This window comes from Cervus elaphus, chromosome 15, assembly GCF_910594005.1.
Source record: "Cervus elaphus chromosome 15, mCerEla1.1, whole genome shotgun sequence".
Classification (NCBI taxonomy): domain Eukaryota; kingdom Metazoa; phylum Chordata; class Mammalia; order Artiodactyla; family Cervidae; genus Cervus; species Cervus elaphus.
The window spans coordinates 4,331,740-4,347,377 of NC_057829.1; the positions used below are offsets into that span (position 1 = coordinate 4,331,740).

The window sequence follows — 15,638 nt, forward strand, 5'->3', positions numbered from 1 at the left end:
AGTACTGATTGAGGTACATCTTAAAATCCAAGACTATATATACATATATTAATATATTCAAGTAACAACTACTCAGTTATATCCAACTCTTTTTGAATACATGGACTGTAGCCCGCCAGGCTTCTCTGTCCATGGGATTCTCCAGGCAAGAATACTGGAGTAGGTTGCCATGCCCTCCTCCAGGGGATCTTCCAGACGCAGGGATCAAATCTGTATCTCTAACATCTCCTGCATCTCCTGCACTAGTGTCACCTGAGAAGCCCCATAGGATATATTCAGTCATTTTGAAAAAAAAAAAAAAAGTGTTAGTGTTAGGTTATTTTGCTTATATGCTCTAGATTAACACTATTCAATAGAATTTTTGTTGATGATGTAAATGTTCTGTATCTCTCCTGTTCAATTAGCCACCACTAACCATAGGCTCCTGTTGAGCATTTGAAATGTAGCAAGTACCATTAAGAACTCAATTTTTAACTTTATTTCATTTAAATTCATATAAATTCAAAGAACCTCATGTTATGACAGTGGCCACTGAAAGGTCGGGGCATGCCCCCGGGAAAGTGCTACAAGGCAAATTCCGGAGGCTGGCTAAACTTTCAGGGGCTGGCCCCCTGCAGCCTGGTCCAATCAGGTACCAACACAGAGCCCTCGGACACTGACCACCGCTGTAGCCCGCGCTTTCTTCCTTATATGAAAAGACCTGGCCTGGACGCCCTGCCCGGACTATAAAACCCCTCCCCACCCCTCATACCTTGCAGACTCCCTTTGTCTCCTCACTCACCAGCCCCCCGGGAGTTCTGCCCGAGAGCGAGAGCGACGCTTAATAAAAAGGCCTTTACCACCGGTCCTTAGAGGCGGCTTTTTCTTTCTCCCGCGGCGTTTTCTAACATCTGGCGCCCAACGTGGGGCTCGGGTTGAGGGTCCCCCGGCACTCGCCGTTGAGGCCCCCCTCGAGCTCCACCGCCGCGGTAGCCCCGGACCCAGGCGGCTGACCAACCCCCCGGACGGCAGGATACGGGGTAAGTCCCTTCGGCTTTGGGGCCTGCCTTCCCTGGCGACCACCTCCTAGGGCTCCGTAACCAGTGCGCACTTACTGGGCCCTCCCGGTCACCAGCCGGTGGGGAGACGTCCCCAGCGGCTGAGTAGACCTCCGGCTCCGGCCTCCGGCTCCGGCCTTCCCGGTCACCAGCTGGTGGGGAGACGTCCCCAGCGGCTGAGTAGACCTCCGGCTTCGGCCTTTCCGGGTCCCTGCGGCCGTGAGGAAGACGTTCCCCGCGACTACACGGACCTCCGGCTCCCCTCGACTCGTCCGAAGACGTTCGGACAGCGGGGGTTGCCTCCACGCCCCGTGGTCGCCATGGGATCGACAGCCTCCAAACCCGATCCCCAATACTCCACCCCCTTAGAGTGCCTGCTAGCTAACCTGCGGACTCTAGGGCTAAAGAGAGATATCCGTCCCAAGCAGCTCACTTTTCTGTGCTCACAGGCCTGGCCTCAGTATTCCCTAGATAATGGCTCACAATGGCCAGCCACAGGGACACTAGACTTTGACGTCCTCCGTGATTTGGATAATTACTGCCGGAGAACGGGAAAATGGTCTGAGGTCCCCTATGTTCAGGCCTTTTGGGCTTTGCGCTCTCGCCCCACCCTGTGCACTACGTGTGCTCCTAGCCAGATCCTACTCACCATGGCCCCCCGACTCCACCCTCCCGAGCTAAGCCAACCCCTCCCGCTTCTGAGTCCTCTGCTTTCTCTGTTCCCCCAGAAGATCTGGTGGCCCCCCCTCCCTACGCCTCTCCCACGGCCCCCTCCCCTTCCTCTCCGGTTCCTACTCCCTCCCCTTCCACTCCGGCCCCTCCTACCTCTTCCCCCTCCTCTCCGGCCCCTCCTAACCCCTCCCCCTCTAACCCTACTCCGGCCTCTTTTGCTCCTGTTCCCGCCCCTGAGACTTCACCGCCGGCCCCAGATTCTCCGGCCATTAACCCTATCTTGTATCCTCCTCTTCCCCCCGTCACTCCCTTCTCGTCTCCGGTTAGCTCCCACACTCGCTCCCATAGCAACCCTCCAGGGGCCTCCCCGCCCCCTCCCCCAGCCCCGCTACTCCCTCTGCGGCAAGTGGCCGGAGCCGATGGCCTGGCCCAGGTCCACGTCCCCTTCTCTCTCCAGGACTTAGCACAGATTGAGGCCAAGCTGGGATCCTTTTCCTCCAACCCCACTCAGTACATTAAGCAGTTTACTGGTCTGACCCGCGCCTATGCCTTAACATGGCAGGACATATATGTCATCCTGGGATCTACCACCACCCCCGAGGAGAGGCAGGCCATTTGGACGGCAGCCAGGGCTAAGGCCGACCAGCGGCACAGTGCCCACCCCTCCCCCGAGCGCCCCCCGGGAGCTCAGGCAGTTCCTGACACCGACCCTGATTGGAACTACCAGGAAGGGGGTGGCGGCCAGCTGCGGGTACGCTATATGATAGAGTGTCTCCTTGATGGGATGGAAACGTCCTCTCATAAAGTGGTAAACCTCCTCAAACTAGATGAGGTGACTCAGGGGCCCGATGAAAACCCAGCCATGTTTCTTAATCGGCTGACTGAGGCCCTTGTTCAATACACCAGACTGTCCCCTGAGTCCCCCATGGGGGCAGCTACCTTGGCCAATCGTTTTATCTCCCAATCCACACCTGACATCCGAAAAAAACTGGCCAAGGCTGAGGATGGCCCTCAGACCCCTATTCGAGACCTGGTAAAAATGGCCTTTAAAGTTTATAACGCCCGTGAAGAAACTGCTGAGGCCAGCCGAAAGGCAAGGCTCAAACAAAAGGCCGAATTTCAGGCAAGCCTCCTAAACCAGCAAACCCAAGCCTTGGTAGCAGCCCTCCGGCCGGCGGCGGGCTCGGGGCCCCAAAACCCCCCTCCGGGGGCCTGCTTCAAGTGCGGCCAAGAAGGACACTGGGCCAAGATGTGCCCCAATCCGCGGCCTCCTTCCAAGCCGTGCCCGTTGTGCAAACAACGAGGACACTGGGCTAGTGACTGTCCCCGGGCCTCTCGGGCTCCGACCTCTAGGAGCCGGAGACCAGAGCGCCCCAGGGAGACCTCCTGCCCTCCTCCGGCCTCGGAACTGCTGAGCTTCAATGATGACTGATGCCGCCCAGACTCGGGGACCCCAATAACCCAAGCCGAGCCTAGGGTAACGCTCCAGGTAGCGGGTAAGTCCATCAACTTTCTAGTTGATACGGGGGCTACCTATTCGGTCCTTTCCTCTTTCGGGGGCACTTTACGTCCTTCCCAGGTTTCGGTTATGGGCATTGACGGCCAACCCTCGTGTCCACTCCAAACCCAACCACTGTTCTGCCAATTAGATTCCTGCCTATTTACCCACTCCTTTTTGGTCATCCCCTCCTGCCCTACTCCTCTCTTGGGAAGAGATATACTCGCTAAGCTGAAGGCCACTCTTCACCTGACTCCAGGATCGGCTCCCACGTCAGGGGCCTTCCTAATGTTACTTGTTGACCCCCCAACTTCTTCTGTTAATCCTGAGGTCTGGGACACCCGAGTCCCGGTGGTGGCTCAGCACCACCCTCCAGTCCTCATCCGGCTAAGAGACCCCACCTGCTTCCCAGCCAGGCCCCAGTTTCCTTTGTCTACTCATAACCTCAGGGGACTAAAGCCCATCATCGACCGTCTCAGAGGACAGGGTCTTTTGATCCCCACGACTTCCCCCTGTAACACACCCATCCTTCCTGTTCGAAAGGCTTCAGGAGACTACCGGCTAGTGCAGGATCTCCGCCTGATCAACGCGGCGGTGGTCCCTGCCCATCCACTTGTCCCTAACCCCTACACTCTCCTTTCTTCCATACCTCCCAAAACCTCTCATTTTACCGTCATTGACCTCAAAGATGCCTTTTTTACCATCCCACTCCACCCCGACTGCCAATTCCTCTTTGCTTTTACCTGGACTGACCCCGACACTCAGCTTACCACCCAGCTCACATGGACTGTACTCCCTCAGGGGTTCAGAGACAGTCCCCATTACTTCGGACAGGCTCTGTCCCGAGACCTGGCCAGATGCTCGCTCCGCCCTAGCACCCTCCTCCAATATGTAGACGACCTGCTCCTTTGCAGCCCCTCAGAAAAAACCTCCCGACAACATTCTGCAACTCTTCTTAATTTCCTTGGCTCCCAGGGTTACAGAGCCTCACAATCCAAGGCCCAACTGACTCAGACTTCTGTTGTCTATCTAGGCCTCAAAATCACCCCTACCACTAAGGCCCTGACGGCAGATCGGTGTAGCCTCCTCAGGTCCATCTGTCCTCCGGCCAACGGAGACCAGATATTGTCCTTCCTAGGACTGATGGGGTTCTTCCGACACTGGGTCCCGAACTACGCCACCCTGGCCAAACCCCTATATGCCGCTGCTAAAGAGACTCCCACAGGACCACTGTCTTCCCCCACTGAAGTGACTAAGGCCTTCCACGCTTTACGCTCAACCCTATTGGCTGCACCCCCTCTCTTTCTCCCAAATCCCAACTATCCACACCATCTATACACTGATGAAAAGGGAGGGATAGCCTTTGGAGCCCTGGTGCAACCGATTGGCCCCGAACTGCTGCCTGTTGCTTACATATCCAAACAACTTGACCCCACAGCCAGGGGATGGTTCCCCTGCCTGCGGGCACTAGCGGCAGCAGCAACATTGTACGCTGATGCTAAAAAGCTGATTCATGGTCAGCCCCTGACCATCTTCTCACCTCATCGCCTTGGCGATCTTTTAGCCTCTAGATTTCTCTCTGACCTCAGCGAATCCAGGCTCCAGCAGTTTCACCTGGTATTTTTGGACAATCCGCAAGTTTCCGTGAGTCGTTCTCCACAATTAAACCCGCTTTCTTCGTTGCCCTCCCTCCCCCTCTCCTCAGAACCCCCAGCCCACTTATGCTCAGAGGTCCTTGAGTCCCTTATGCAACCACCTCACAACCTGTTTTCCGAACCTCTACCAGATCCAGAGCTAACTTTGTTCGTCGATGGGAGCTCAAAGCGAGATCCTGATGGAAACCGAAGGGCGGCTTATGCTGTGGTAACCACCCGAGAAGTCCTGGAGGCTCAGCCCTTGCCACCCGGGACGACCTCTCAAAAGGCTGAACTAACAGCCCTAACTAGAGCCTTACACCTAGCAAAAGGAAAAAGGGCCAATATTTACACAGACTCCAAATATGCCTTCTTGATTGCCCATTCTCACGCGGCAATCTGGAAAGAGCGGGGCTTCCTGACCACTAAAGGATCCCCCATCTGTAATGCCCCCCACATTATTCGACTGTTAGATGCCTTATCTCTGCCCAAAGAGGTCGCTATCATACACTGCAAGGGACACCAAAATACTCATGACAGTGTCGCTCTGGGTAATAATATGGCAGATCAAGTGGCTCGACAAATCACCTTACAACAAGCCCCCGAGCCCTTGCTGACTTTGAGATCCACCCTCAACCCAGATTATTCCAGCGAAGAAGCCAGAGCCTTGCTGGCACAGGAAGGGGCTCAGAGGCACCCGTCGGGATGGATACTACTCCATAATAAACCGGTGCTTCCTGAGCGCCAGGCTAAGGCCATAATATCCCAAATCCACAATACCCTCCACATCGGGCCAAGGGCTCTCTTTTCCTTTCTCAGCCCTGTCTTTTCTCCCCTACATCTCAGACAGACCATATATGCGGTCCACCGCTCCTGCCTAACCTGTGCTTCCACCTCTCCTCAAGGAGGACTCCGACCCCCACAGGAGACTCACCAGCTAAGGGGACATATGCCCGGACAAGATTGGCAGATAGACTTCACCCACATGCCCAGACATCGAACCTACCGCTATCTGCTGGTCTTGGTGGATACCTTTTCAGGATGGGTCGAGGCCTTCCCCACCGCCCGAGAGACGGCAGCGGCGGTGACAGAAGTCTTGACGACCCATCTCATTCCCAGATTTGGGTTGCCAAACTCCCTCCAGTCTGACAATGGGCCTGCATTTATCTCACAGATCTCCCAGCAGGTGGCTACGGCTCTGGGCATCGACTGGCATCTCCACATCCCCTATCGGCCCCAATCGTCAGGCAAAGTAGAACGGGTGAACGGCATCATCAAGACGCACCTGACCAAGCTTGCCTCAGAACTGCGGCTGTCTTGGGTCGACCTCCTTCCTCTGGCGCTCACTCGCATTCGCACCACGCCACACTCCAAAACAGGTTTGACCCCTTTTGAACTGCTCTACGGCAGGCCCTATCTCCTGACTCACCTCCCAGAGGGAGAGGCTCCCCCACTCGCGGGGTACCTCCCCCTCTTCTCCCTCCTACGATCCTTGCTGAGAGAACACGCAAACCGGGTCCTGCCACAACCGACAGACGACGAGGGGCCAACTCAGCCTCTGGCCCCGGGAGATCAGGTACTGCTAAAAACCTTGAGTCCCCGCCTGCTACAACCTCGCTGGACGGGGCCCCATACTGTAATCCTCACCACTCCCACGGCAGCCAAACTGCTGGGACACGAGCCCTGGTATCACCTGACCCGGCTCAAACGAGCTCCCCCGGGTCTCCCAGAGACAGGGGCGGCCCCGGCCCAGGCCCCTCCTCCCAATTACTCCTACCACTCCACCCTCACGGGGCCGACCAAACTAACCATCACCCGAACCCCTCTGTCGTCGATCCCAGAATAACTGAGAGACCACATCCCGATATCCAATGTTGACCTGGCATCACCCGCTGTGGCTGCTAACAATCACAGCTCTGGCCATACTTTTTGCCATTAGATTAGCGGCCGCGGCCCCCCGCAATTGGTCCTCCATTCTTCGACTGTCCCTGGCCCTCACATACCTAGCCATCTGCTTCCTACTCCTGGGGTGCTATTCCCTTGGGACACCCTGACCTGGTTACCGGCTCCATCCCTACGAGACCCACAAGGCTGGTTGTCCGCCACACCCCCTTCACCCCAACCTCAGAACAATGCGGGACTCTCTACTCTGGGTTACTCTGGGGGTACTGGGGGTCCTGGAAAAAGGGGGGCACACCTACCAAAACCCCCACCAGCCTTTTCAAGTCACATGGATCTTAAAAAATGGAGAGACCTACGAAGAGCTAAACCGGACCACAGCCACCCAACCGAAAGATAAGTGGTGGCCGGACTTATATTTTAACCTTACAAAATTAATCGAACAATCAGGATACTCCAAGTGTAGGGTCAGGTCTCTCGGGTTTTATGCCTGCCCGGGACATCAGCGAGAAAACATAAAAACCTGTGGGGGAATGGTGAGCCGCTACTGTAAATCCTGGGGCTGTGTTACTTCCAATGATGGGTATCGGAAGTGGTCGGTGACCAGGCCAGACCTGATCAATATGTCCTTCACGGGTCCTCTTCCAAAATCAGATTGGCAGGGACGACCCTCCAACCCAGGGCAATGCAGCGACCAGATCCGACTATCATTCACACAGCAGGGACGGACTGAAAATAGATGGATTTCCGGGCTGTCCTGGGGGGTAGTGATATATGATACCTATGGTACGGGAAGCAATAGTGCAACATTGTATGTTCAGCAAGTCCTACAACCCGCCCAGACCCAAGTTATGGGGCCCAACCAGATTATTACACCCCCCCGCCCCTCACCACAAGGGACAAATGCCGCAAATGTTGTGACCTCGCCTACCCCTACCCCCTCTCTTCAGCTAACCCAGACAGACCCACCAGAAACCCAAGAACCCCTGTGGGCCTTGATCAAAGAAACCTACGGGGCCCTTAACCACTCCAATCCTAATGCGACTCAATCCTGCTGGCTTTGCTACACCTCACACCCACCTTACTACGAGGCCGTGGGTTTAAATGCCACCTACAACTTATCCACTCTCTCTAACCCACCACAGTGCTCTTGGGGAGACCGCAAGGTGGGCCTTACCATGAAACAAGTATGGGGTTCGGGGACCTGCTTAGGCACGGTTCTTACAGATAAACAAACCCTGTGCGCCCAGACTGACAATGACACCAACTTCACCGATAAGACCTACGTCATTCCCGAAATCGGGGGGTGGTGGATATGCTCACGGACTGGGCTGACGCCCTGTCTCCATTTGGCTGTCTTCGACCAGAGCAGAGAATTCTGTGTCATGGTAGTAGTAGTACCCAAGATTACATACCACCCAGAAGAGGTCCTCTACAACTTTTGGGACCAAGATACCCCAGCTCCCAGACATAAGAGGGAGCCCGTTACAGCTATTACTCTAGCAACACTGTTCGCCCTGGGGGCGGCCGGAACAGGCACGGGCATTGCTTCCCTGACTACACAACATCAGGGCCTAATCACCCTGAGAGTCGCCATTGATGAAGACATTGCACGAATAGAAAAGTCTATGATGGCCTTGGAAAAATCCCTAACCTCTTTGTCAGAAGTGGTGTTACAGAACAGACGAGGCCTAGACCTGATTTTTTTACAACAAGGGGGCCTCTGTGCAGCCCTCAAAGAAGAGTGTTGCTTTTACGCAGACCATACAGGGGTAGTGAGAGAGTCCATGGCCAAAGTAAGAGAAGGACTAGAGCGCAGAAAGAGGGAACGGAAAGCCCAGCAAGGTTGGTTCGAATCATGGTTCCAAAACTCCCCCTGGCTGACCACCCTGCTCTCGACCTTAATGGGACCACTCATAATCCTCTTGTTGCTCTTAACTTTCAGGCCCTGTCTCTTAAATAAGCTCTTGGCCTTCGTCAAACAGCGGCTCAACACGGTTCAGCTGATGGTATTGCGACAGCAGTACCAAGGGCTTCCAACGGACACTCTGTGACAAAATTAACGGCAGACGCTCCCTGTCATCCCGGCCACACCCTACCCCTCGCCGCCCCTGTTCAGCAGGAAGAAGCCAGAGAGAACCGGCGCCCCTTGTCCTATAACTAAAAGGCCGGGATGAAAGGTCGGGGCATGCCCCCGGGAAAGTGCTACAAGGCAAATTCCGGAGGCTGGCTAAACTTTCAGGGGCTGGCCCCCTGCAGCCTGGTCCAATCAGGTACCAACACAGAGCCCTCGGACACTGACCACCGCTGTAGCCCGCGCTTTCTTCCTTATATGAAAAGACCTGGCCTGGACGCCCTGCCCGGACTATAAAACCCCTCCCCACCCCTCATACCTTGCAGACTCCCTTTGTCTCCTCACTCACCAGCCCCCCGGGAGTTCTGCCCGAGAGCGAGAGCGACGCTTAATAAAAAGGCCTTTACCACCGGTCCTTAGAGGCGGCTTTTTCTTTCTCCCGCGGCGTTTTCTAACAGCCACCCCATTGGAAGTACTGTCCTGAAAAACACCTACCCTCTCATTTCTTTTACAAACAGCTTTGTCTTTCTCTTACAACCCTTTTCAAGGTCATCTCATAGACCCACAGGCAGAGGTATTTTTACCCTGCATTGTGCTTCCATGGAATTTTGTGCATTTCTTTATTATAGAACTTATCCATGGAATAGAAATTGTGCAGGTGAAAACTTGCCCTGCTAAACTATAGTCTGCGTAACGGTAGGACAACGTTTCATTCTTGTCATCTCAGAATCCAGCAGAGGCCCTGATATGCAGTAGGCTTTCAATATATTTTTTGAAATGAATGAAAGAAAAGAAGCTATAAGCAGCTGATTGAACAGGGAAGTTCTAAATGAACATTTAATATGTGTGGAAAACTATCCTTTGCCTGCCATTGTATTTTCTTACTCGCATTCATAAAAGCCCTTTATGCCTTAGCAGGATCCTAGCTCTGAAGTACAGAGAGAGTTTCTGCTTAAGTCATTTCAAGCCTCTTGGATCCAATAAGCCTTCTGGGCACCATTGTGGTTTACAGCTGCAACTCACTTGCTCACTCACCCTCAAACTGAGATGGTTGGTAAAGAGGCATCAGAACAAAGAACTTCCCTGTGTCCCAGCCTGAAAACAACACGAGATGCAGCACACTTACCATCACCAACGTCAAAGTCCTTGAAAGCCAGTTCTGAACCTGAATCATCAAGGAGGATTTCGCCGTTCAGTGTGAACATCATGGTGTGTTCTGTCATGTCAACCATACACCCCACAACATCGCCGGCTTGCCAAGAGCGTCCATAGTGCTCATTGCCCTGGTGCCATCGCTGGGCCTGGGGACAGAAGAGTCGCTGTCACAGAAAAAGCCAGAACGGCACCCGCCCACCGCTGCGGGAACGATTCAGAGTAGCCCTTGTATTAACGTAGCGGGAGGAAGAAATGCAGTCAGCCCATCTGTCCACAGCAACTCACTAAGTGATGTGGGGGTACCCAGGGATTCTGAATCCTTGACAGTAACATCACATGTTATTGAATGTTGAGAAAAACCCAAATGCTACTTCATGATTTAAGAGTCTATTATTTTAAAAAATCCAACCCTGTATCCTTTCTGTTCAAAGAAAAACTGTGTCTTTAGAAATTAATTTTTCTCACTACAATGAACACTTCCCAGGATATGAGTTGTTTTTCTCCACTCCCCCAAATACAGAGAATTATGAACAGAGAATAAGCTGGGAACTGATCATTGAAAATGACATTGTAATTTTCATCTCTTTCAAAATAAAATTCCATTTATTGGAACCAGTGGCACTCACATTTTAGCAAAATAGAAAACTAGAAGCATTTTAGTATATACTAAAATGAGAAAAGGTTTGAATCAAACTTAAAAATATTAATATATTTACTGAAATAATAAGCCAAAAATTGTATATATATGTCAACACTGCTTTATATATAACACAGGTGAAATCTCATAAATACATTTGAAACACAGTCTTGATAAATGTGACTTTTGAATCTGTAAGTATATTCTAATGATTTACAGATACAAAATTATAGTATTTTACCAGATAAATCTTTTAATTTTCCCCTAATGTATCATCTTCATTGTAAACCGATATATAACAGAACATACTCACCAATGCTAAACAATGATTCTTCTAAAGAATATAATCAAGCTACTGTACTTTTAAAAAATTTATTTAACTAAATTAGGTACCAAAAGGTGTTAAATTTTTCTATCTGAAATAGAAAATAGGACTCAAAAAATGTAACATTTCAGAACAAAGTGGGTTGGTTGCCCTAGAAGACACAATACTGATTTCTAGTCCAAAAATGCTTTCCTAGACACACACCTGGCTACCCAAATGTCAAATATCTTCACAATTGCTGATTTATTTTAATTTTCTTTTCTTTAATTAGGAAAAAAGCTCCCTCCAAAGGAAAACAAATTTACTGAAGAAAATTAGCAAATTAAAATAAGATAAAAGAATAAAATATCAGTATATCAACCAAAACTGACAATTACTATTCTATTGTGGTTATGTCCATATATACATATTTTTAATTTTAAAATATTTTATACAGAAAAAGTAAGCATTCAATATTTATATAATGTACAAATAAACAATGTACCAAAAAAGAAGAAACTGACCAGCTTTCATCAAACTGAAAAAAATAAAATTACTCATAACATTGAAAATGGAAACTTTTGGTGATTAGAAACAACAAACAGCATTACTATGGCTATTAAATGTTTATATCTATCATTAATTATTGCTTGAGGATAAATTCCTTCTATGGAATTGCTATGTCAAATGGATATATTTTGCATTAGCATATAGAGTTTTAATGCCTTTGATAGATGAGGATGATTCATCTTTTTTATATCATAGAGAATATTTTACTTCTTAAATTTTGAATAGTCTTGAATTTTCACAGGGTGAGGGGTCTCAAAATGTCTCAAAATGTTTTGAGACTACAAAAACAGAAGTTGTCCTAGAAACTATTTTCTGAGTTCGGGTTCAGGAAAGCACAATATTTTTTGTGTGTGTGTACTGTTGTGTTTGACACTTTGTGACCTGAAGTACTGAAGTCTGCCAGGCTCCTCTGTCCATGGGATTTCCCAGCCAAGAATACAGGCGTGGGTCCCCATTTCCTCCTCCAGGGGATCTTCCTGACCCAGGGATTGAACCCACATCTCCTGCATTGGCAGGAGCCCCTGGAGAGCTGGACCATCACAAGGAAAACCAGTGGAAATGCAGTAAGGCAGTGTGGCGCGCACAGCAGCCTACAGGAACCCACAAACTCCAGGGTCTGGCGCCCAGCAAAGCGCACTCACCTTGAAGCCATCAAAAGCAAAGGCACGTTCATCTGAGCCAAGCTCCTGATCAGGTTGACAGCCTGGCCTGCTCCAGCCAACTCGCATGTCTCCAGCAGTGACCGCCTCGAATTCAAAATACCACCTTCCAGCCTTCACAGCGTACGTCTTCTCTGCCCGGAAGATCCGGAACCTCTCTCCCGTGCCGCTGCACACGTCTGCTCTGGCAGCTGTGAATGTGAACGGGTTCTCGTGATCACCGGGTGGGGAACTGAAAGAGGAGGGCAGATACCACCTCCTACAGGAGCAATGCTAATGATACCTTCTCTTGATTCGCATGGAACAAAGTGTTTTCACATCAGATGGACTTTGGAGGCGCTGGTGGCTAAACTTCACTAACTCTGTAAGAGCAGATGATGGTAAGAATTTTTTTTTTCCTTTGGAAAAAAGTTTACCAAATACTTGGTGGTCTGGTAATGGAAACCAAAATGACAGTGGGAAATGAGATCACTTGAGGGCATGAATGGTAAGAAGACAATAAAAGAGGCGGACGTGGTGGGAGAAGTGAGGGGTGGAAGGACTCGGGCGAGTGGCCCTGACATATGCATGCACTGTTGTGTGTAAAACCGATAGCTATTGCGAGGCTGCTGCACGGAACAGGGAGGTCAGCTCAACGCTCTGCGGTGACCTGGAGGGGTGGGGCAGGGCTGTCACACGTAAACATATGGCTTACTGGCGTCATCGTTCAGCAAAACTAACACAGAACACTGCAAAGCAATTATACTCCAATTAAAAAAGAAAGAAAGAAAGAGACATTTATGGGTTGGAGAAAAGAGGGAAGAATCAGCCAGGAAGTGAGGAGGAAAGAGAGAAAACCACAAGAAAGAGATAAGCATTCACAGAGAAGAGTAACCATTGACAAATTTCACAGACAGGATGCCTAAACGCGTTAAGTGTTCCTCTAATCTACATCTTCACTGTAATGTGCTATACATACCAATGCTGTGTTTAAGAGATTTGAGGAAACAACAAAAGGGTCAGGTTCAACATCAGGATGAGTGCTGTGTGAAGGGAAAACACATCTGTAGGAAATGAGATGTACATGAGATGGAAAGGAAAGTGAAGTCGCTCAGTCGTGTCCGACTGTTTGCGACCCCATGGACTGCAGCCTCCCAGGCTCCTCCGTCCATGGGATTTTCCAGGCAAGAGTACTGGAGTGGGTTGCCATTTCCTTCTCCAGGGGATCTTCCCAACTCAGGGATTGAACCCGGGTCTCCTGCATTGCAGGCAGACACTTTACCCTCTAAGCCACCAGGGAAACAGTGCCAGTGAAAACTTCAGACCAGGGAAACTGGAGCCAGGATAACTTCTTTTTTTTTTTTTTTTTTTTTAAAAAATATGGAACGCTTCACGAATTTGCGTGTCATCCTTGCGCAGGGGCCATGCTAATCTTCTCTGTATCGTTCCAATTTTAGTATATGTGCTGCCGAAGCGAGCACCAGGATAACTTTAAGAATGTCACCTCCTAGGAATTCACAGTGCATGGGGACATCGGTCCCGTGAACAGATATCAAAGGGTATGGTCAGCTCTGTGAAGATCAGGGTTAAATACAGAGGAGGAAATTTAAGTGAATTGACCTACATCTCACAATTAACAAATGGCAGAATCTAGGAGCTGCCAAATGCTACAGACTGTGTTCTTTCCACTCTGCCTCCAGCAGCTGACACGGAATTAGTAGATACCAGCTACATATTAGTTCTCATCTGTTCTCAAGTTAGGAAAGACCTTATAACTAATAAAAGTTTAATAAGAACTTAATAATTGATATGGCTAAACAAATAAAAACAGTCAAGATAAGCTCTAAAGTTTGCCAATTAACACACAGTTAGATCATCTTTAACAATTTAAGATTAGACTGAAGAAAAGAAAAATGGACTAAAGAGGTTCTAGCCCATAATAGGGGCTGCTTTAATGAAAGGATCAGTTATTGCTTTTTGATGATTATATGATGATTATAGGGCATATAGATGAACTATATCTGATAAACCTTTCAAAAGCTGTGTTGTTTCTGAATAAACAATATTTTGTTTTTTCCCCTCACCCACATGCACACACATGCTCACACCTAACAGCCTCGTCTGCTCCAGGCACATCTCCTGTGTCCAAGAGTGAAGCCTCAAAAGTCACACACTCGTATCATGCAAGACACTCACACATCTTCCTGAAAAAATAGAGGCATTCAGGTCAGTCACTCAGTCATATCCAACTCTTTGAGACCCCATGGACTGCAGCACGCCAGGCTTCCCTGTCCATCACCAAAACCTGGAGTTTACTCAAACTCATGTCCATTGAGTCGGTGATGCCATCCAACAATCTCATCCTCTGTGGTCCCCTTCTCCTCCCAACTCCAGTCTTTCCCAGCATCAGGGTCTTTTCAAAAGAGTCAGTTCTTTGCATCAGGTGGCCAAAGTATTGGGGTTTCAGCTTCAACACCAGTCCTTCCAGTGAATATTCAGGACTGATTTCCTTTAGAATGGACTGGTTAGATCTCCTTGCAGTCCAAGGGACTCTCAAGAGTCTTCTCCAAAACCACAGTTCAAAACCATCAATTCTTCGGCACTCAGCTTTCTTTATAGTCCAACTCTCACATCCATACATGACTGCTGGAAAAACCATAGCTTTGGGTTTAAAAATGAGACATTTATACTCCTCTATAGAGTAGACAGCATGTACAACATTCTCTGAAGAGAAAAGGTTTGCTTTTGATACATTCAAGTTAGGAGTGGAAAGGGACTTGAATGAGAAAAACCTTCACCTTTACCTTCTCCGTGAAGGGTAAGAATTTCTCACATCTATTATTTAAAAACTGAATGATTTTTGAAAGATTGAATAGTAAACTACTTTCCAAGGACAAGAAAATTTACTATTAGCAAGACAATTCTATATGTCATGGTACTAAAAAAAAAAAAAAAAAATAGGAAACAACACATTTCCAAGAGTCAGTGTCTCCCTCAAAACAGAACACCAATCCATTGTTTCTTTAAGTCATGCTTGTAATCTTCCTGAAATGCATCACAGAGTTACAGAATATGATCAAGGAACTACATGAGCCTTGGGAGACTATGTGTCAGGAAAATAAAATGCCCTCACATATTTATCCTTATTTTTAGTGATGCTGACATTTGTAAATACAATCATACTTATTACATTCTCATGTGGACTAACAGATTAAATCCCCAGTTTCCAAAGTATGGAATATTTCATTTTTTAGAAATCTAAATTACTGAAAAATTCATAGGTCCTTTTTCCTATTTTAAATTTCCAGGATATCAGACTCCACAAAATGCAAAGTGTGCTCAAAGAACCAAATAAATTTTAATATTAGCTTAAGTCAAAAACATTGGGAAATCTGATATAGAAATATAACCACTACATAATTTCCTTAAAATCCTACAACAAATTTCTCTTGATATTAAGATTCATCATTAATCTTCTCTACCAATAAAGGTAATAAAAATAGGGGGACTATAAAGAAAA

At 48.9% G+C, this 15,638-nt stretch overlaps 1 protein-coding gene and 1 non-coding gene across 13 annotated transcripts in view; both read right to left on the bottom strand.

The window, feature by feature from the left end:
• The window catches only part of RYR2 (ryanodine receptor 2), a 794,016-nt gene that overhangs the window by 293,307 nt on the left and 485,071 nt on the right, over positions 1-15,638 (bottom strand). For all 12 annotated transcript variants that reach the window (XM_043925904.1, XM_043925902.1, XM_043925903.1 and 9 more), the window contains exons 28-29: positions 12,122-12,330; positions 9,941-10,115 (exon numbers count right to left, since the gene is read on the bottom strand). In XM_043925904.1, coding sequence (XP_043781839.1) covers positions 9,941-10,115; positions 12,122-12,330 — 384 coding nt within the window. The remainder of the gene's footprint in view (positions 1-9,940; positions 10,116-12,121; positions 12,331-15,638) is intronic.
• Positions 13,493-13,599, bottom strand: LOC122709669. Its single transcript, XR_006345644.1, has one exon. It is a non-coding gene; the product is annotated as a U6 spliceosomal RNA (small nuclear RNA).